Source organism: Geotrypetes seraphini, chromosome 1 (genome assembly GCF_902459505.1).
Source record: "Geotrypetes seraphini chromosome 1, aGeoSer1.1, whole genome shotgun sequence".
NCBI lineage: Eukaryota > Metazoa > Chordata > Amphibia > Gymnophiona > Dermophiidae > Geotrypetes > Geotrypetes seraphini.
The window spans coordinates 223,727,779-223,748,893 of NC_047084.1; the positions used below are offsets into that span (position 1 = coordinate 223,727,779).

The following is a 21,115-nucleotide window of genomic DNA, read 5'->3' on the forward strand; positions in this document are numbered from 1 at the left end:
GCAGATTGGGATGAAGTAAAGACCCCTGACTCTGAGTGAGCAGAGAAGGAAAAACCGGTAGCAGAAGAGGTTCCCTGATGCTGAGTTGAAGAAGAAGAGAGAACCAAGGTTGTCGGGGCCACCGAGGTGCTATGAGAATCATCGTGGCATGGTCCGACTTTAGTTTGACAAGAGTTTTGAGAATCAGAGGGAACGGAGGGAAGGCATAAAGAAACTGACCCCTCCAGTCCAGAAGAAAAGCATCCGCCTCGAGACGAAGAGGCGAGAAAATGCGGGAGCAAAACAGAGGCAGTTTGAAGTTGTTGGGCGATGCAAAAAGGTCCACCCGAGGAGTTCCCCAGCGAAGAAATACTTGACGAAGTGTGGGGGAGTTGAGCGTCCATTCGTGAGGTTGAAGCAGATGGCTCAGTTTGTCTGCAAGACAATTCTGTTGACCCTGAATATAGACCGCGCGAAGGAGAATGTTGTGAGAAATCGCCCAATGCCACAACCTCAGAGCTTCCTGACAAAGGGAATGAGATCCCATTCCGCCTTGTTTGTTGACATAATACATGGCTACTTCATTGTCCGTCCGAACCAGGACTACTTGGTCGTGAAGGAGGTGAAGAAAAGCTTTGAGAGCAAGAAAAAACGCTCTGAGTTCCAACAGATTGATGTGACATCGACGATCTGCGGTCGTCCACAATCCTTGTGTACGGAGACCATCTACGTGGGCTCCCCAGGCGTATTCGGACGAATCTGTTGTGAGCACTTTCTGATGAGGAAGAGGGAGAAACTGCAAACCTCTGGAAAGATTGGAAGAGAGCATCCACCAGCGGAGAGACTTCTTCAATAAAGGAGTTACTGCTATACGTCGAGAAGGCGGATCTAGGGCCTGTTGCCACTGAGACGCCAGGGTCCACTGAGGAATGCGAAGGTGGAGTCTTGCAAAGGGAGTCACATGAACCGTAGATGCCATATGCCCGAGAAGGACCATCATTTGTCGAGCTGTGAGAGACGACAGGGAAGCTACGTGATGACAAAGGCGAAAGAGAGTTTCTTGACGATTGAGGGGGAGGAAAGCTCTCATGTGAACAGAATCCAACACGGCGCCAATAAATTGGATGGATTGAGTTGGAACCAACTGAGATTTTGGAAAATTGATATGGAACCCCAGACTTTGAAGAAACGAAATAGTCTGAAGGGTCGCTTGAATAACCCCTGGAAGAGAAGGGGCCTTGATAAGCCAATCGTCGAGGTAAGGAAAAACCTGAAGTCCCCGAGCGCGGAGGGCTGCAGCCACCACGACTAGACACTTGGTGAAGACCCTGGGAGAGGTCGCCAAGCCAAACGGAAGAACCCTGTACTGAAGATGAAGGTTCCCCACCTTGAACCGGAGATATTTGCGAAAATTCGGATGGACAGGAATGTGAGTATAAGCCTCTTTGAGGTCCAGTGAGCACATTCAATCTCCCTGATCCATGAGAGAGTACAAGACTGGAAGAGAGAGCATGCAAAATTTCTCTTTGACTAGAAATTTGTTGAGAGCTGGGAGATCCAGAATGGGTCGCAAATCCCCCGTCTTCTTTGGAACCAGGAAGTATCTGGAGTAAAACCCCAGATTGTGTTCGGAAGGAGGGATCTCCTCTACCGCTCGAAGGCGAAGAAGAGCCTGAGCCTCCTGAAGAAGAAGAGGGAGTTGCGAGAAACTGGAAAGACACTCTCCTGGAGGGTGATCTGGAGGCACCTGAAGCAGGCGTAGAGAGTATCCTTCGCGGATGACTGTGAGGACCCAGAGGTCCGATGTAATGGTTTCCCAGACAGATGTAAAAAGGGAAAGGCGACCTCCGATGGGTAGGGAGGAGTTCGGATGCAAGGAGGTTGGAATGCTCACCACTGGACCGTCAAAAAGACGGAGCGGGTTTGGATGGAGCAGGCATCTGGGACTTCTGAGGACGTTGTTGCTGAGGCCGTCTAGGTGGAGGCCTAGAGAAAGCTGGTGTGGACTTCATAGGGTAGCGACGAGCTGGAGTCTTGTAAGCTCTAGTCGCAGGAGGTTTCGGTTTGGGGCGAAGAAGAGAGACGAAGGAGCGTTCATGCTCAGAGAGCCGCTTAGTAGCCGGCTCAATCGAGTCATCAAAAAGCTCAGAACCTTGACACGGCAGGTTCGCTAAACGATCCTGTAAGTTGGGATCCATGTCCACTATTCTGAGCCATGCAAGACGGCGCATGGCCACTGCAAATGCCGAGACCCTAGAAGAAAGTTCAAACGCATCATAAGATGCCTGCAACATGAAGAGACGCAATTGCGAGAGAGATTGAAGAATTTGTTTATATTCAGCAAGGCGGTCTCTAGGCCAGTCTGGGCAAAAGGATGACAACTGCTTCAAAAAGTAATTAAAATAAGAAGTGAAGACATAGTTGTAATTTAGAATTCGGTTAGTCATCATCGAATTTTGATAAAGTCTTCGCCCAAACTTATCCATAGTGCGACCTTCACGCCCTGGAGGAACTGTCGCAGACACACACCTTAGAAGGATGAGCCTTCTTCAGGGATGATTCCACCACTAAAGATTGGTGAGAAAGTTGTGATTTATCAAACCCTTTGCAAGGCACAGTGCGATATCGAGACTCCAATTTAGACGGGACCGCCGTCACAGAATAAGGAGTTTCCATATTCCGCAGGAAAGTCTGCTTCAGCACCGGTGTCATGGGCAGACGCAAAGTCTCCTTTGGAGGATGGGAAAGCTCCATATCCGCCAAATATTCAGGCGTGTACTTGGAATCCGAATGCAAATCGATGTTAAGGGCCTGGCCCATATCAAAAACAAACTTCGCAAAGGAAGAAGACTTCGATGTAGAGGCTTCCTGAGGCGAGGGAGAACGAGGCGCCACTGAAAAAGATGGGGAAGCCTTGCGCGAATACTGAGAAACTGGCTCTGAATCGAGACGCAAAGTAATGGAGGACGCCCCACTACCAGTCAGAGGCGGAGTGGTGGAATGTTTCCGCTTAAGACTCCGAGACGGAGAAGTGCGCGGAGTGCGAGGTTTTGCAAGAGGAGACAGCTCCCGAGGCAAAAGTCTCGAAGGTGGAGTCCCCGACCTGGAATGCCTCGATGAAACAGAGGAGGCAACAGTACTCTGAGAGCGAGGCACATGCTTCGAAGGGAGATCCGAAGGCCTCGAGCTTCTCGAGGAAGGAAACTTCGAAGACTTAGAACGGTGCTTCGATCGAGGCAAAGACCTCTTAGAAGCTCGGTCAGGTGAAGAGTCCGAGGAAGAGACCCGAGATCGAGACCTGCGACGAGGGGACCACCGACGAGGCAGAGACTGCTGCTCAGGCTGGACTTGGGCAGACAAGGTCGAGGTCGGGACCAACTGAGCCACAATTGAGGAAATTTGCGTCGTCAAAATTGACTTGAGCATGTCCTCAAACATGGGGACAGAGACCAAGGGACTCGGAGTCACCAGAGGTCTCGTGCATTCCAATGAGGGCGACCTCGGAGGAGAGTATTCCCTTGATTTGGAAGCACGTTTGGAGGGCGGTCTAGAAGACGGAGCCGAACCTGGAGCCCCAGGTTGCGAGGTACTAGACTCCGTTGGCTTCTTAGGAATGGTACCTGAAAAGGAAGCAGGAGACTTACCCCCCAATCCAGGCTTCGAGGACACCGAAGAGGCCTTCGAGGGCGAGGACCCAGAGGTCTTCGAGGCCGAGGCCTGCAGAGGAGGCGAAGTCGAAGTCTTCGTACTCGAGGCTTGTCCCGAAGTGGAGGCTTTCGTAGATGCCTCGGCCGAGGCCACCGCTTTTTCAGGCTCCATTCGAGGGAAAAGCTCGAAGAACCTGTCGCAGCGGCGCTTAAAGGCATGAGGTTGAAGAGTGAGGCAGTGAAGACAGTCTTCCGGACGATGAGTCGTCCCCAAGCAGAGCATACACCGACTATGGGGGTCAGTTATGGAAATAGTCCTGCCACACTGATAACACCGTTTGAACCCGGTAACAGGCTTGGACATAGAAAGGACAAAGTCCGTGTCGAGAACGAGGGAGAGAGGCCTAGGCCTCAATCTCCCAACCAGACGCAAAAAACAAAAATTGAAATGTTTTTTTTTTTTTAATTTTTATAAATCAGAAACAAAGCAAAAAACACAGCGACCGAACAGAAACAAAAAAAAACTACTCAGCCGCGGTGAAGAGAAGGCACAACGCTACGGGAACTAAGTCGACAAGTCTTCTCAGCTCCGCGGAAAACGTTGAACTGAGGATCCTCACAGGAGATGCGCCCCCTAGTTCGGGCGGGAGGGCATGCGCGATGCAGCACTCGAAAGCTCGAGATCTTCAAGCAAGTTTGCTTTCGAGGCTGTCCGCTGCGGGGCTCCGTTGGTGACGTCACCCATGTGTGGGAATATGCTGCCTGCCTGTCCTGGGATAACATCAGTACCGATGGCATCGATTTGTTTCTGGAGGCCATGGTTGGTCCAAACAACTTCTTTTGCTGAATGCGCCAAGCCTTAAGAGAGCACTTTTGAAATGTAGAACAGTAGATGCAAGTATCCACTTGATGCTCCAGGCCCAGACACTGAATACACCAGTTGTGCAGCTCAGTGATGGAGATGGACAGTTGGCAACGAGTGCACTTTTTGAACCCAGCAAAAGGCCCCGACATGTGAGGAAAAATCTCTGCGGCTAAATAAAAAAACTCAATTGTTGCACATCAAGACAAAACCAATGATAAAAACACCGAAGAAGAGAAAGCATGACAGAGGATAACAAAAAACTTAACATGTTTTTTTGTTTTATTAACTTTTTATAAGGAACAACCCCACCCCCCGAAAACTTTAGAAAAGAAATGTAAAACGAGCCAAAGGGCAGAAATACATTGGGAATGCAATGAAACTTGCCCAGAGTCCAAAGCACAACTTCTTTGCTCTGCAGAGAATGAAAAATTGAGGAACCGCGAGCCAACGTTGGGCTGAAGGCACTCAGATGTGCATGGTGCAGGCAGTCTCGAAGCTTCTTAACAAGTTTAAAGTGACAGCATACTTTTAGCACTGTCCATACTAGACTCTGTGGATGATGTCACCCACATGTGATAATACGCTGCCTGATTGTCCAAGGATAAGCATAAGCACAAACAAAAAAGCTAAAAAACCAAAACCCCACATAAAAATCCTTGCAACAAACATCATCATAAAACCTGGAGCAATTCCTATATTTTCATTATAATGCTAGATATCAACTAGCTCCTACCCAGCTCCTTCTTCGTCTTGATCTTGGAGTTGACTAAAATCCTGTTCCAATTGATCAGGGACTGAGGAACCGAGGATGGTATGTACAGTGACACATCGTTCATAGCGGTCCAGCATCCTTTTGATCTTTTCTTTGCTCACACCATGCTTGTTTCGCCTGATAAAAAACAAAGTACTGCATCAAGCTTCAATGCCAAGAGTAAGCAAGCAAAAAGCAATCTACAGGATCCTCAAGTTGCCATTCTGCAAGAAATAATCAATGTCTTATTAAGTCAGGTGTTCAAAGGAAAAATTTAGACTTACTTGATACCCTTCCTTGACTCCTACTAAATTTGTCCAAACCAACATGTTATGGGGCCCTATCAGCAGATGGATAAAAAAGATGAACTCTTCCAGTGACACTATTAACATAATGAGTCCTGCACCTTAAAACTAAGCACTATGCTAATACCAAATCAAATATTTATGTAAGCAAATTTTATCCCTCAGGATGGGAGGAAGACAATTCTCCCTCCAACACAGCTCTACCAACGGCATTACCACTCATGGTTCAAATATCAATCTTATAGTGCCTCACAAAGAAATGCAGCAAAAAAAGAGAAAAGGAGATCCAATAATCCACAGTAGAATCAATCCAACGATAAAAACAAAACTGTGGATGCTGATGTTCTGAGAATGATTTATTTATACACTCACAATAAAACCATAAAAATACAAATGTAATAGTCCAACTGGACCCTAAACGGTCCAAGCAAAGCGCAAACTGAAATTTTGATATGTTTGGAAGCTACCTACAAGAGTGAGGATTATTTATACTGTTATCTATTTGATTTCCTCACACATAAAAATTAGAAATTTTTGCCACTCTTTATGGGATATAGTTATACCAGGCTACAGGTGTGTGGAACAGTCTCCTAAATGAAGTGGTGGAGACAAGAGACTGTCTGAATTCAAGAAGGCATGGGATCTCTTAGAGAGAGGAAGAGATAATGGTTACTGCGGTTGAGCAGACTAGATGAGCCATTTGGCATTATCTGCCATAATGCTTCTATGCTTAAATCTCAACTTCCACGTGTACGCTGACGATATCACTGTTGTGCTACCACTATCCGATCTGTTGCCGAATTTCATTAATCTCCTATCCAATACCCTAACCAAACCAAATAGGACTTTGGATGAAGGCCTTCAAACTCTAACTGAACACAGAAAAAACGAAATTTTTCCTGGCTTCTCCCAATGAACAGATAAAAGACAAGAAGATTCACGTGAATGGCAGAGATTACGAAATCGCACAATCTATAAAAATACTAGGAGTTACCCTTGACAGACATCTAACCCTAGAAAAGCATACAGATCTAATGTTCAAAAAAAGTATTTCAATACTATGGAAGCTCCGCACCGTCAAAAAATTCTTCGATGAATCATCCTTTCGACTACTCGTACAAGCTTCCATCTTGAGCACACTGGACTACTGCAACATCATATATCTGGGAGCTTATAAAAAGACACTTCATAAGCTAAGATTAATCCAAAACACTGCAGTCCGACTCATATTCGAATTAAAAAAAATGGGAACATATCACCCCATACTTCCAAATACTATACTGGATGCCGGTGGGTCATTCCATGTCAAGTGATCAGATTCTTGGAAAGTGCCCTGCATGACCATCACGGATTTTGATGAAACTTCATATGCAGAGTCCACCATGTCTCAAATGAACTTTGGTAAAGTTTTAGTTTCGCCTGTGGAATATTTGTGGAGATATAGCCATTTGTTTGACCCCCATACCACAATGAAATACAGTACGACAATGACATTCTGACAACTTTGAGACACAATATCTCCCGAGCTGTGTTTCCAAAAAAACTGAAACTTAGCTACACTGCACAACTTTTGGAGCTCTATTCAGTGCTACCAATAATAATTTTTGTCGAGCACTGAGTGAATGGCTGAATTACAGTAAACTTGGCCGAAAAAATTAGTGCTCCAAAAAAAGTCAAAGTTTGACATTACTTAGCTCCCACAATAATTGAGTAATAAATGCGAAATTTGGCGCATGATGTCTCAGTACAACGTTGTTTTCAAAAGTACAATTTCAACCTCCAAGCTCTTTCCATTAGTTTACAAATTAAGTGTAAAGTTGCTAATTTGTGTAAAAAGGCCCAAAAAAGGGTATTTTCAGCCTGCTTTTACAGAAAAATACCTTTTAGAAACTCTTTCAAATCAGTCTCATTAGAAAGAGCATATTTCATACCCCCTAGAAATGTGGACTTCATTTTTCAACGCAGGTTAACAATGGCTGAAAAAGGGGAACAAAGTTGGGAGACGTTGCCACGGCAACAACCTCTATTTCAACATAGTTCTGTCATTTTTAAAGTTACAGTTTTGTATTGACGTAATATTACTACTACTCTATTGCGTTGGTCCATGGTGACATTGTCACTACCAGTTCAAGAGTTTGAACTGGCAACCCCATCGCCATAGGGGTTACGCCCGATAGCTGTGCAATACCAGCCACGGGTGGGCCACTTCGTCCAGGTTCCCAAGCCTCACATTTGGTTTCTTTGTCAAGGTTCCAAAGCCTTTTGTTGGTATCTTTCTGGTTCCAAAGCCAATGATTAGGGTGTCTTATCCTAGGTTCCCAAGCCTAAATTGGGTATCTTATATGGTTCCCAAGCCGAAGTGAAGTCCACTTTGTTGGCATCGATTAGTTGGCATCCATTTTAAACTGAATTAATAATAATGTGGATCTGAAAAAGAAAACAAGTTGTAATTTGTGATCTGCATGCAACAAAATTATAACCTCAATTTCTAGTTAGGAATAATCATTAATTAAGAACACTATAATTGTACCCAAAGCTTGAGTAAAAATAAACAGGGAAAAACAGTGTGAAAAGTGACATAATTGTAAGTTGAAACATCTCACAACTTTGTCCCCCTTTTTCGGGCATTGTTAACCTGCGTTGAAAAATGAAGCCCACTTTTCTAAGGGGTTTGAAATATGCTCTTTCTAATGAGACTGATTTGAAAGAGTTTCTAAAAGGTATTTTTCTATAAAAGCAGGCTGAAAATACCCTATTTTTGGCCTTTTTACACAAATTAGCAACTTTACACTTAATTTGTAAACTAATGGAAAGAGCTTGGAGGTTGAAATTGTACTTTTGAAAACAACGTTGTACTGAGACATTATGCGCCAAATTTCGCATTTATTACTCAATTATTGTGGGAGCTAAGTAATGTCAAACTTTGACTTTTTTTGGAGCACTAATTTTTTCGGCCAAGTTTACTGTAATTCAGCCATTCACTCAGTGCTCGACAAAAATTATTATTGGTAGCATTGAATAGAGCTCCAAAAGTTGTGCAGGGTAGCTAAGTTTCAGTTTTTTTGGAAACATAGCTCGTGAGATATTGTGTCTCAAAGTTGTCAGAATGTCACTGTCGTACTGTATGTCATTGCAGTATGGGGTCAAACAAATGGCTATATCTCTACGAATATCCCACAGGCGAAACTAAAACTTTACCAAAGTTTGTTTGAGACATGGTGGACTCTGCATATGAAGTTTCATCAAAATCCGTGATGGTCATGCTGGGAGCCCTTGATCACTTGACATGGAATAACCCCGGTAGAATCCAGAATACTCTTCCAAGTTTGCCTGCATTAGCTACAAAGCGGTCTTCGGGATGCTAACAACTTACCTCGCCTCCCAATTCTTCACCAACAGCCCGAATAAGACCTCTCGCAGAGCAATCCTCTTTAATTACCCATCTCTGAAATCATGTCACTATAAGAAGTACCTAGACAGAATGCTATCATTCCAGGCAGTTAAACTGAACACATGGTTAGCAAACCAATACTCGAGGCCACATCATACGCTGACTTCAGAAAATCACTGAAGACCCGTCTCTTTAACACAACCTGAGTTCTCCCCCTCTGCCAATTTTACCTCCCCGAAAGCCCTTTCTCTCCCTTTACTCTTCCCCTTTCGACGTATATTGCTGTAATCCTCTCTTATTCACATTGCAAATATTTCCTGTAAACAGCTTTAATCTCTTGTACCCTGTTCTAAACCATTTCATACTGTAACTTGATCTAAAAACATTTGCTTCATGTTGCAAACTTCCTGTTTTCTCATTGCATGTATCTTCTTGCAAGCAGCCCTAATCTTATGTATCCTGTTCAAAACATATGTATCTTGTTGTAAACATATGTCTCTCGCTGTAATCACTGAATTCTCTCATTGCACGATTCTTGTTGTAAACCGCTTTGAACTTATGGTATAGCGGTATATAAGAAATAAAATTATTATTATTAAATAATCAGTTCAGGAAAAACAGGGTATGAAGAAAAGGAGGAGGAGTGGCATTATATGTTAAAGATCATATTAAAGTCGCACAATTGCAGGATCTACGGGTTAAGGAAGAGGCACTGTGGGTCAATCTGGAAAGAGGGAATGGAAAATGTATTTACATTGGTGTGATATACTGTACAAGCCTCCTTCATAGACAAAAGTGGACAAGAGATTTAATAGCAGACATTCAGAATATAGCTGTAGAAGGGAAAGTATTACTGATAGGTGATTTTAGCATGTCAGATGTTGATTGAGACAACCTTATTGCAGGGTCTTCTAGAAGTAAGGAGATCCTGGATTCTCTATAAGGAGAACTGTTCCAGCAATTGGTAACGGAACCAAGTTTCCAAGTTTTATTCAAAATTTGATAATCTGCTTATCATTTTTCTAAGCGGTGTACATTGTTAAAATAATTAAGGATACATCAAACATAGACATAGATATTTGCTCATAGACATTCCTCACATAACACTAGATTGGCTCTCCATATGTTGACATTAACAAAATCCATGGAGGATCCAGCATTCTCTGTATCTTTGGATGCGGAGAAGGCATTTAATCGAGTAGAATGGACTTTTATGTACCAAGCAATGAATTGGTTTGGAGTGGGTTCTGGATTTATACAAATGATCAAAGCTTTGTATAATTCTCCTTTGGCCAGATTGTATATAAATAATTCTTTTTCAGATAGTTTTCATCTGAAGAGAAGAGTCAGGCAGGGATGTCCTTTATCTCCTCCGTTATTTGATATTATATTGGAACCTTTATTATTGGCTATTCAACAAGCAGAGAAGATTCGGGGTATTCCTTATGCTGGTCGGGAATACAAAGTATCTGCATATGCAGATGATATTTTGCTTCATTTGAGAAATCCTGAATCTACTATTCCATATTTATTGGACTTGATCGAAAGATTTGGAAAGTTTTCAGGATATAAAATAAATTGGAATAAATCAGAAATCCTTCCACTTAATATACACTCTCAAAAAGAAGAGGGTATAAAATATTTAGGAAAATGGATTTACAAGTCACTGGAAGAAACAAAAATAAATGAAAAAAAATTATTAAAGGTTACAGAAATGTGTGAGCAATGGAATCCGTTACATTTATCTTGGTGGGGGAGAGTTCAAACAGTGAAAATGATGATTTTGCCTGGGTAATTTAAATAATTCTTTACTATTTATATTTGATTTTCTTACTTTTTTGAGCATAGTGTTTAGTTAGTTTCTCCTTGATCAAGGTTTTATAGTTTTTTTATCTCTAATCTCCATATGATTTTATCTTCAAATTTGCCTAATCTTCTCCAAATTTTTTCCTTTTTTCTCACTTTCTTTTTCAGCTCTAACAATTCATCATCTAACCATATTCTTATTCTTTTTATATAGGTTTTTTTTGGGTGCTATTTGATCTAATATTAGTTTTCGATAATCATTCCATTCAGATAAAAAAATTCTCCTCTCGATCAGAAGTTCACATTAGATTATAATGGGTCCAAAATTAAACCTGATTAGTTTGTCCGTTACTAGTAATAGATGTAGTTTTCTTAAGGCTTTTTTGTTTTTGTCACTCTTGATGTGTTTTCCTGCCAGTTGATTTTAAAATTGCAGATATAATGATCGGACCAGATAGATTCTATCCAAGTGGCCTGATGAAAAACTATCTTAGGAACAATAAGTTTATTTGATGAAAAGGTCACCGATCTAATTGGTGATCTTTTATATGAGCTTTTTCTGAACCAGGTATAGAAAATCCTACGGAAGAAAGAAATTGGAATAAAACACATTAGCCATAAAGGCTGCACCCAACTCTATCTGAGCCAGTTCAAATGAGGCTGGAAGATGCTGAGCCCAACAAAGTACAGCTCTTACCACATACGTTTACCCCCGCCCCCACAGACCATCACCTATATCCAAGTGCACAAAAGCCAAAGGCCTACTTGAGGAGCAATTCCGCCTTCCTGTCATGTGAATCCTTCAGAGTTGAACACATGTCTATGGGAATTGTAGTCTTCATCACTGCTATCATCAATGCATCCACCTCAGGGTCATACAGGAATCTGTTCAGACCATCCCGAGGGAGAAGACAGACTGTCCATCCATACTACCAGGATCATTTGCATAAGAGTTCTATGAAAAAGAGAAGCTTTAGAAGGCTTCCACCCACCCCAAGATAGGATCACTGTCCAAGACTTCTTTCTGAAATACAGCTGAGTTGCTAAGTCAAAACTACTTAGTCTATAAAGGAGGTTAGTTCTTCCCCATGGAGCTTTACTATAGGGAGTCATCCTCAGAAAGGCACCTTACAGAAGGGAACTGTCCTCAGCATCTTCATCCTAGTCTTTCTCCAGTGTGATTAGGGGACCATCTATTTTCTCAGTCCATACACTGGACCCTGGGCCTTTTATTTCCCCAGACCATCCCCTGTGAAGGCTCCAGGGCCTCCAAACTGAACCAAGATCCACAAACTCATGGAGCCCTCAAGAGCAGGGTTCTATAGCTCTGAAAGAGCCCTTTGGAGGCATAGAGTAAGAGTATGGCAAAACTCTGGCCACAGATCCAGAAGGGGTAGCCCCTCTGGGGTCTCCTTGGGACACCTATAATAGGGGGGGGGCTAGAGAGGTTCTCCTTCTGCAGTTCCTAGTAGAGACTGTTCCCTCTTGGGTTATGTGGGATGCTTGCAATTTAGTGAGAAAATCGTCACCATGACCACTAAAATCAGTCCACTGTGTCTGGAGCAACCACATCAGAAGGTGGCTAAATCCCCGCTGCATTGCTTATAACCATTGCCAGAGAGTCACTGAAGATGTCCTTTGCTGAGGAAACAGTCCCCCACTTCAATTACATATGAGACAGTAGAAGCCAATGACACTGCTAACTTGCCAGCTCTAACACACCCTTCAGCACCTGCCACCTGCTTTTGCCCAGACATAACAGCCAGCACAAGCTCCCCATCCAGGATTCCAACACACTAAATGAGGCTGGAGATTTCCTTTTTTAACAACTTTATTGAACAGGACCACCTAACTGCTGGTACTCTTACAACCCTTAATCACTCCACCACAGAGGCCCCTACCAGAAGGAATTAGCGATCACAAGTCTGTAGGGAAGTGGGGAGGAAAAACCTAAAAAACATACAAAGTAAAAGATTTTATGCTGAGCTTCAGAGCTGTAGAGGGATGGAACCTCCCAGGCTCAACCAAGAAAAGGTCAGTAAACTAATCTCTGAAAGCCAATACCAGTAAATAGACTATCATCAGGGCCACAGACCACAGATTGTGCCTTGGGGAGTCAGATCTTTAACAGAAGAATCCAACTGTACTTGTCTAATGTGCACCATCTGCTGGGGGCAAAGAAATATTGATCAGTTTCAGGCTGTCACTGTTGATATATCAGATTTGTCTTTTCTTCTTCTAACCAGAATAGCTTGTTAATTTGGCACTTGTTAATTTGGACACTGAATATGACTATATAAATGATGTCACTGGATCAGTTCAGCTGCTCTGCTTCTGTCTGCAAGTAGGGTGGCATAATCAGTTGGTCTGGACTGATCTAGCAGGATGAAAAGGAATGAACTGTCTACTTGGATTCAGAAGGACCAACAGAGTCACACCCCACAGAATTGTTCCCCATTAGTATGAAAAAGGACTCAGCCCTTGGAGAAGCTCGGGTAGTCTCTATTAAATATAGAGAGCTACAAACAAATCAAATTCTTAGACCAAATGGGTTTAAACATTGGATAAATATACACTGTAGATATCTTGAAAATCTGACCTGTTTGCAGGTCTCAAGCACAGAACTCCATACCTCCAAAGCAAAGCATGGTGGGTAAAGGGATTAGTGAGGTTTTTTTTTGCCATTGTAGATCCATCAGCACACAAAATGTTATTTCAGAGCAAGGAATAAAACAGTGACACCACAGCACTTCAAGAGTTCACTGTATGTTCTAAATTTACACATCATGATGGGATATAAATAATGGTAGTTTACTTCACAAAAAAAGCAGCTAAAAAAATATGTGAACATGTTTATTCCAAGAATTTCTACAGAGAGAAACTCATTTGAAAGGAACAAATGTCACATTTCACAAACAATGTCTCTGGGACAACAGCAGTCTGCCTATATAAAAGCTGCTGACATTCGGGCCCTGATGCTCAAACATCTGCCATGCAAGCAAGACTGTCTTACTTGCAAAGCAGCTCAGCTGCCAAACCTCAAAAGGGTTCTCGGGGGCTTTTATTAACCATGGTAGCAGCCACCAAGAACCCTATGCAAATGCATTACAAGGAGCTCATTAGTATTAAAATGAACGCCCACTTCTTGCCAGGGAAAATTTTTTTGGCAGGTCTGGAGCTGCCGGTAGTGGGTTTATAAGTTACGTCACGTGAGTATATGTCCCAAGCAGGACATAAAAGCTGCATTCAAATCACTAAAACTTACACATGATCAAACCCACAACTTCAGGCTGCTGAAGTAGGAGCTCTAACCACTAAGCCACTCTTCCACACTGTGTGGGGCTGTGCTTGAGCTCTGGAAAGCAGCAGCAAACAAACAAACAAAAAACTTCCAGCCTTGGATGTCTTGTCTTTTTTTTTTTGTTTTTTTTGCTCCTACTGCTGCTTATCAGAGCTCAGCACAGCCCTGCATGGTATGGAAGAGTGGCTCAGTGATTAGAACTCCTGACTCAACAGCCTGTGGATTTGATCTTGGGCAAGTCACAAATAACATACTGCTCACAAGCTCCAGCGATCAGACCTATACTGGGCCTGCACAGAAGAGATGTGCCTACCAATTTGCTCTTCTACACAGGTGCCAGGCACAGTTCCTGCCCCCTTTACCGGGCTGCTCAGCACAAACAGTGCTATTTGGGTTGAACATAGCCCGGCAAAACAAAATTGCTCCCAACTTAGAACTTTTTACCGAATTACCAGAGCTTTGTGCAACAGATCCTTCAAGTCCACAGATAAAAACCTGAACAGTCCATCCAGTTTGCCCAACAGTCACATTCATTATCAATTCATGAATTAATTCCACAATTTTGGGAGAAGCTTGCACATATTGTCAGTTCTTTAATCCTTTGTAATTTTTTTTTTTTTTACCTTTCAAGTTCCTTTGGTTTAAACTTCCACCAGGTATCTGGCTCTTGGAACACAACTCTGTATCTGTGCTGCATGGCCTAAATATTAAACACAAAATCAACAAAATCTTACATTTTAAGAGACCAACACATGAAACTAAAAAACAGACCTAAAAATTGCCATACTGGGTCAGACAAAAAGAGGGTGGGAAAGAAAGTGTGCGCAGTGGTTAAAGCCACAGCCTCAGCACCCTGAGGTTCTGGGTTCAAACCCACACTGCTCCTTGTGACCCTGGGCAAGTCACTTAATCCCCCCATTGCCCCAGCTACATCAGATAGATTGTGAGCCTGCCAGGACAGAGGGGAAAATGCACGAGTACCTGAATAAATTCATGTAAACCATTCTGAGCTCCCTTGGGAGAAAAGTTTAGAAAACTGAATGAATGAACGAATTCATCCAACTCAGTATCCCTCTTCTAACATTGGCCAAGCCAGGTCACAAGTACCTGGCAAAATCCCCAAAAGAAGCAAGGTTCCATTCTACTTACCCCCAGTGACAGGCAATACCTTTCCCTCAATCAACATTAATAATGGTTTACCTCTAGGAATTTGTCCAAACCTTTTGTAAACTCAACTACATTAATTGTTTTTACTACACCCTCTTACAATAAGTTCCAGTTTCAGTATATATTGAATGAAAAAAACTTTTTTCTCCTATGTGCTTTAAATATATTAATATAACTTTGTAGTATATATAGTCCATCGCCACTAATCAAATCCCCTTAGTTGCCTGTAGAAGCCAATCTTGTAGTGACCAGTAATGCATTGCTTCAGACTTCTCATTTCCCTATTGCTGCACCAATCAGATTCCCAGAATAGAGAATGACACGGTGGCGGTTTACCCGCGGCCACCGCATTTTAGCCGCGGGTCACCCGCCGAAAACGGGGAAGAAAACTAGCAGTCGCTGCGGCGACGGGGACAAGGCCATTCACCGCCCGCGGGGCGGTGAATGGTCTTGTCCCCGCAGTGAGGCATGAAGGATCGCGCGGTCCCCGCAGCTCACACCCGCCTGCCCAATCGATTCTAGTGTTTAGCCAGCTCTCTCCCTTCTCCTCACCTTAGTTTGTAGATTTTCTTTTTCGGCGACCCGCACGCTATCAGAGAGCCGCGCACCCGCTGCTGCTCAGTTTCGATCTTCTGCTCTGACGCAACCGGAAACAGGAAGTTGCAGCAGAGCAGAAGATTGAACACTGAGCAGCCGCGCGTGCGCGGCTCTTTGGGAAAGCGTGCAGGTCGCCGAAAAAGAAAACCTATAAACTAAGGTGAGGAGAAGGGAGAGAGCTGGCTAAACACTAGGATCGATTGGGCAGGCAGGTAGTGGCTGCGGGGACCGTGCGATCGCTAGTGTTCCCGGCTCAAATTGGAAGGAGGGAGTGAAAGGGAAAAGGATTCTGGGCCAAGGGGATGAAGTCGGAAAGAAAAACCCACAGCAGGAAAGAAAGGGAAGGACTGGCAGGTGAGCCAGATGCTAGAAGCAGGGGGGGGGGGGGAAGAAAGGGAAAAAAGCTAGATGGGGTTGAAAAGAAGAGACACACTGGTATGGAAGAGGAAGATAGGGGAAATCTGGACACAGGAAGGTAACAGAAAGAGGGGAAATTATGTGCATGGGGCATAGGGACAGAGACATAAAGGGGACATGCCATGGGGATGGTATATGGACACAGGGGGGGCAATGACAGATACATAGGGGAGATATTAGAAATGGAGAAAATAGGAGCACAGAAGCGAGATGGTTTGTGGGGATGGGACAGGGACCGAGCTTGCAGGCTCCAGTGGCTTGCACAAATTACATTGTAACGTGCCATGAAAATAAGAGGAAGGAAGGTAGATAGGCCACGCGAGAGGAGCTGAAGGGTAGTAGAAAGGAACAGATGGTAAAGGAGGGAGGGAAGGGTGGTGGTGGAAAGGAATAGAACAGACATTGAAGGAGGGTGGAGAGGAACAGACCCCCAAGGGAAATGTGGAAGACAGAGTGGGAAGAAGACAGATGCCAGACTATGCGGGAGCGGAGGGAAGAAGATGGGTGCTAGACCAATTGGGGGGGGGGGGGGGTTAAGGGAGAGGCACAGTAACAGCAAATGGAAGACGCAGAGAGAAGACTCACAGTGGATGGAAGGAATTCAATGACAGATACCTGTGGAAAGCAGAAACCAGACAACAAAGGTAGAAAAAAAATTATATTTATTTATTTATTTTTTGCTTTAGGATAAAATAGTATATTAGTTGTGTTGATAAAAATTTATAAACAAAGCCCTGCCAGCTGAACATCTCTTTCTCTAGTTCAGCAGCAGGAACTTTGATTTATAAGAAAGGAATAAGCTAAATATTACAGTACTAAGGCTTATATGGATGCAGCGGGGACGGTGACGGGGCGGTGAATGGGATGGCAGTGGCGGTGACGGGGCGGTGAAGGGAACGGCGGTGACGGGGCGGTGCAGAGGATGGTGGGCCGGTGACGGGGACAGATTTTTTCCCCGTGTCATTCTCTATCCCAGAAGATAGATAGGCAGGCAGGCAGGCAGGCAACTAGGCAACCAATGAAAAAGAACTTACCAGGGTAAGTACATAATCTCTTTTTCCAGTGCAAAAGCAATAGGTGAGACATTCTAGACCAGTGGTTCCCAACCCTGTCCTGGAGGACCCCAGGCCAGTCGGGTTTTCAGGATAGCCCTAATGAATATGCATGGAGCAGATTTGTATGCCTGGCACCTCCATTATATGTAGATCTCTCTCATGCATATTCATTAGGGCTATTCTGAAAACTCGACTGGCCTGGGGGTCCTCCAGGACAGGGTTGGGAACCACTGTTCTAGACCATAGGGATGTACAGTAGTCCCCCAAGAAAGTTAGGGTGGGCTTGCTACACCGGCCCTTAAGATTGAAGACCCAAAGGCAGAGTCCTGTCTGGCAGCAACATCCACTCTATAGAACTTGGCAAACGTGTGAAGACCACGTCGCCATCCTGCAAATCTCCTCAGGAGAAACGGATCTAGCTTCGGCCCACGAAGAAGCTACACTCCTGGATGAATGCACCTTAAGAGAAATAGGGGACTGTTACTCTGCAAGAATGTAAGTGGATGAAATGGCTCTATAGATCCACCTGGAGATCATAGCCTTATAAGCAGAAGTACCTCGTATAATAGAATAAGCCAGCACAAATATGAGGTCAGAAAAGTGAAACTCGTTAGTGACCTCCAAATAACGCAGGAGCACCCTCTGCACGTCCAACTTCTTCAGCAGACAATCCTAATGTTTGGAACTTGTCAGCTGAACAACAGTCAAAAACACACTTCCTGACTGACATGGAAAGCTGAAACCACCTTCAGCAAAAAGGAAGGACCTGCCTGCAGAAATTTGGAGAAAAGGGTGTTGACACGACAACGCCTGCCATTCAGAAACCCTACAGGCTAAAGTGATGGCGACCAGAAAAAATAGTCTTGAGAGAAGTATCCCTAAGAGGCTCAAAAGGAGCTCTGGCAAGGCCAGACAGTTCCATGTTAAGGTCCAAGGCTGGGAACGCATGCTTAACAGGTGGCCGGACTTGCAATGCCGATGATCCTGGGATCTAAAACCAGACAGGCCTGCCACCTGGACCCGCAGAGATGCCACCGTGAGGCCTTTATCCAGACCAGCTAGGAGAAAAGCAAGGAACAGCAACACAGGAGCTGAAAAAGGGTCCACCTGTTCCTGGTCACACCAGTGCTGGAAAGTCTTCCACGCCTTAGCATAAGCCGACACCGTGGACGACATATTAAACCTGAGAAGCGTAGCTATCACAAACCCTGAATAGCCTTTATGTTCTAAGGCTGCACGCTCAAGAGCCAAGCCCTAAGAGCAAAGCAACCAGGATCCTCCATGGCTGCCGGGCCTGAGTTAGAAGGTCAGGATAGACACTCAGGTGCAGTCTGCATTCCACCCGAAGCCACTTCAGAACCGCATACCACAATCTTCAAGGCCAATCAGGCGCTACCAGAATGACGTGGCTGGGGTGAATCTCAATCCTCCAAAGGACTCGGCCGATCAGAGGCCAAGGCATAAAAACGTATAAAAGAACCTCCAGAGGACACCACTGTTCTATCCGGGCTCAGATCTGCAACTGAAGTGTGGTGCCTTCTTGTTTCGCACCGTGGCCATGAGATCGAGGCGGGACTGCCCCAGTGCCTCATGATCACCCGAAACATCTGCTGCACTAGGGTCCACTTGCCCGGATCCCGAGTCTGACGGCTGAGGAAGTTTGCTTGAATGTTGTCCACTCTGGCCACATGCACCACCGTCAGCGCCAATAGATGAAGTTCCATTCAAAAGAAAAGAAGTTGAGCCTCCTGAGCTAAGGGAGAGTTCTTGGTTCCTCCCTGACGATTAACATAGGCTACTGCCGTCGCTGCTCAACCACTTCCTTGGTGAAGGAGTCCAACAGCCCTGAAGAGGACTATGACCCCAGTAAGTCCCCACCCCCAGCCAAGAAGACTGGCATCTGTGGTTACTACAATCTGGGAGGCAATGCTTAACGGAACGCCTTGGCAGAGTGATTGAGGACAAAGCCACCAGGTCATACGCACTCTGGCCTCCAGATTCCATGGCAGACTCCGCTCTAAGACATCTCGGTGGGGCGCCCAGCGAGAAAGCAAGGCATTCTGAAGACAGCATGTGCGCCCTCACCCAGGGAACCACATCCAGCGTAGCAACCCTGGAACCCAGAACCTGTAAGTTGTCCCACACAGAAGGGGCTGCCATCTTCAGTATCTCCAAAATTTGTACCAAAAGCTTCTATTTCTGAGCCTCGGGCAGGTAAACATGGCCCGCCGCTGTATCAAAAAGAACTCCCAAGTATTCCAGTGACTGCGTGGCCATCATATGGCTCTTCTTGAAGTTGACAATCCAGCCCATGTCTTCTAGTACGTGGAGCACTGTCGCTACCATACTGCACCCCCTTTTCTGAGAGCAACCAGATAAGGGTGAACCTGCAACTCCATCTTCCTCAGATGAGCCGCTACTATCACCATCACTTTGGTGAAGGTCCAGGGCATTGTCACCAGCTCAAAAGGCAGGGCCAAAAACTGATAATGCTGATTCACCACAACAAACTGGAGAAACTTGTGGTGATCTGGTAAAATGGGAATGTGCAAATTTGCCTTCATAAGATCCAGGAAGGCCAGAAACTCCCCCACAGCCACTGCTGCAATGACCAACCGCACAGTCTCAATCGGAACCGAGGAAGCTTGAGAGCATGAGTGTGCAAGCTTGAGAGCATGAGTGTGCATGCAAGCAGTGCCCCAGAAATGAATTTAACTGTGCCAGCCCGAGCCAGGATGCATCGCTGGGGCTGGCACAGTTAAATTCATTTCTGTTGCGCTGCCGGCATGCACAAATTGACAACCACACCGGCAGTGTAAATTACTGGCCGGCACTGTTAAATTACTGTTGAAGAGACCACAAGAGAAAATTCAGGCAGCAAGAAGGGGTGGGGTGGGAGAGAGAGCTGATTATAACCATAGGCTTGCCCTCTTGATTTCCACCTCCAGCTCCAACTCCCCTCTTGACTTCCTCCTCCAGCTCCACCTCACTACTGGTCTGGCCCAGCGGTACAATGTGCGTAAAGGTGGGGGAGCATGAGTACCTCTCCTGCATCCAATAATATTCTGCACAGCCGCAGTGGTGAGAAAGATTAGGCCTGCTTAAAGCAAAACGAAGCCATGAGGAACTGCAGTGAGAGGCACAAGGTACTGCAATGAGCGTCGGGCATTTGGTTGGATTGGAGCTGGAGCCTCAATTTCTCCCTTGTTTGTGACAGCCCAGTTTAGTTGCAGCAGGAGTCTGCCCTCATCGCTTTTCTCCAGGGTGGGCCACAGGCCATATCGGGTAAGAAAATGTAATGCAGATGAGCTTTGGTGGGGATGGACTCTGATTCTGACTGAAAAGATTCTAAAATAATGTTTTATTATTAATGTTGGTGGGTTAGAACCCACCAACATTAAATATAAAACAGTTTTTTGGGATTTTTTTTTTAAATTAAAACCATCCTGGTCAGTCCAGGATGGTTTTAATTAAAAAAAGAAGATATTTAATGTTGGTGGGTTTCAGGGTGGCGGTGGGCTCTACAGTACCCAGGATGGTTTTAATTTAAAAAAGAAGATATTTAATGTTGGTGGGTTTCAGGGTGGCGGTGGGCTCTACAGTACCCAGGATGGTTTTAATTTAAAAAAAATTTTAAAATATGTTTATGATGCTGGGTTTCTGGGATGGTTTATTTCAGTGTTCTTCAACCGCCGTCGGTTCGCAAAAATTTCCTGACGGTCGATGAAGAATTAGTGTCCCCTGCAAGTGCGTGTCCATCTTCCTTCTGGCTTGGCTGCTCCTTATCTTCAGCTTTGTGCACACTGCGGCAGTGAAGAGGGAGCCGCCAGAAGA

General features: G+C 44.7%; 1 protein-coding gene across 7 annotated transcripts in view; it reads right to left on the minus strand.

Moving 5' to 3' along the window:
• Nucleotides 1-21,115, minus strand: part of N4BP2 (NEDD4 binding protein 2) — a 225,373-nt gene that overhangs the window by 132,342 nt on the left and 71,916 nt on the right. For 6 of the 7 annotated variants that reach the window (XM_033947095.1, XM_033947076.1, XM_033947085.1 and 3 more), the window contains exons 7-8: nucleotides 14,669-14,745; nucleotides 5,225-5,380 (exon numbers count right to left, since the gene is read on the minus strand). In XM_033947095.1, coding sequence (XP_033802986.1) covers nucleotides 5,225-5,380; nucleotides 14,669-14,745 — 233 coding nt within the window. The remainder of the gene's footprint in view (nucleotides 1-5,224; nucleotides 5,381-14,668; nucleotides 14,746-21,115) is intronic. The other variant, XM_033947102.1, reaches the window with a different exon arrangement.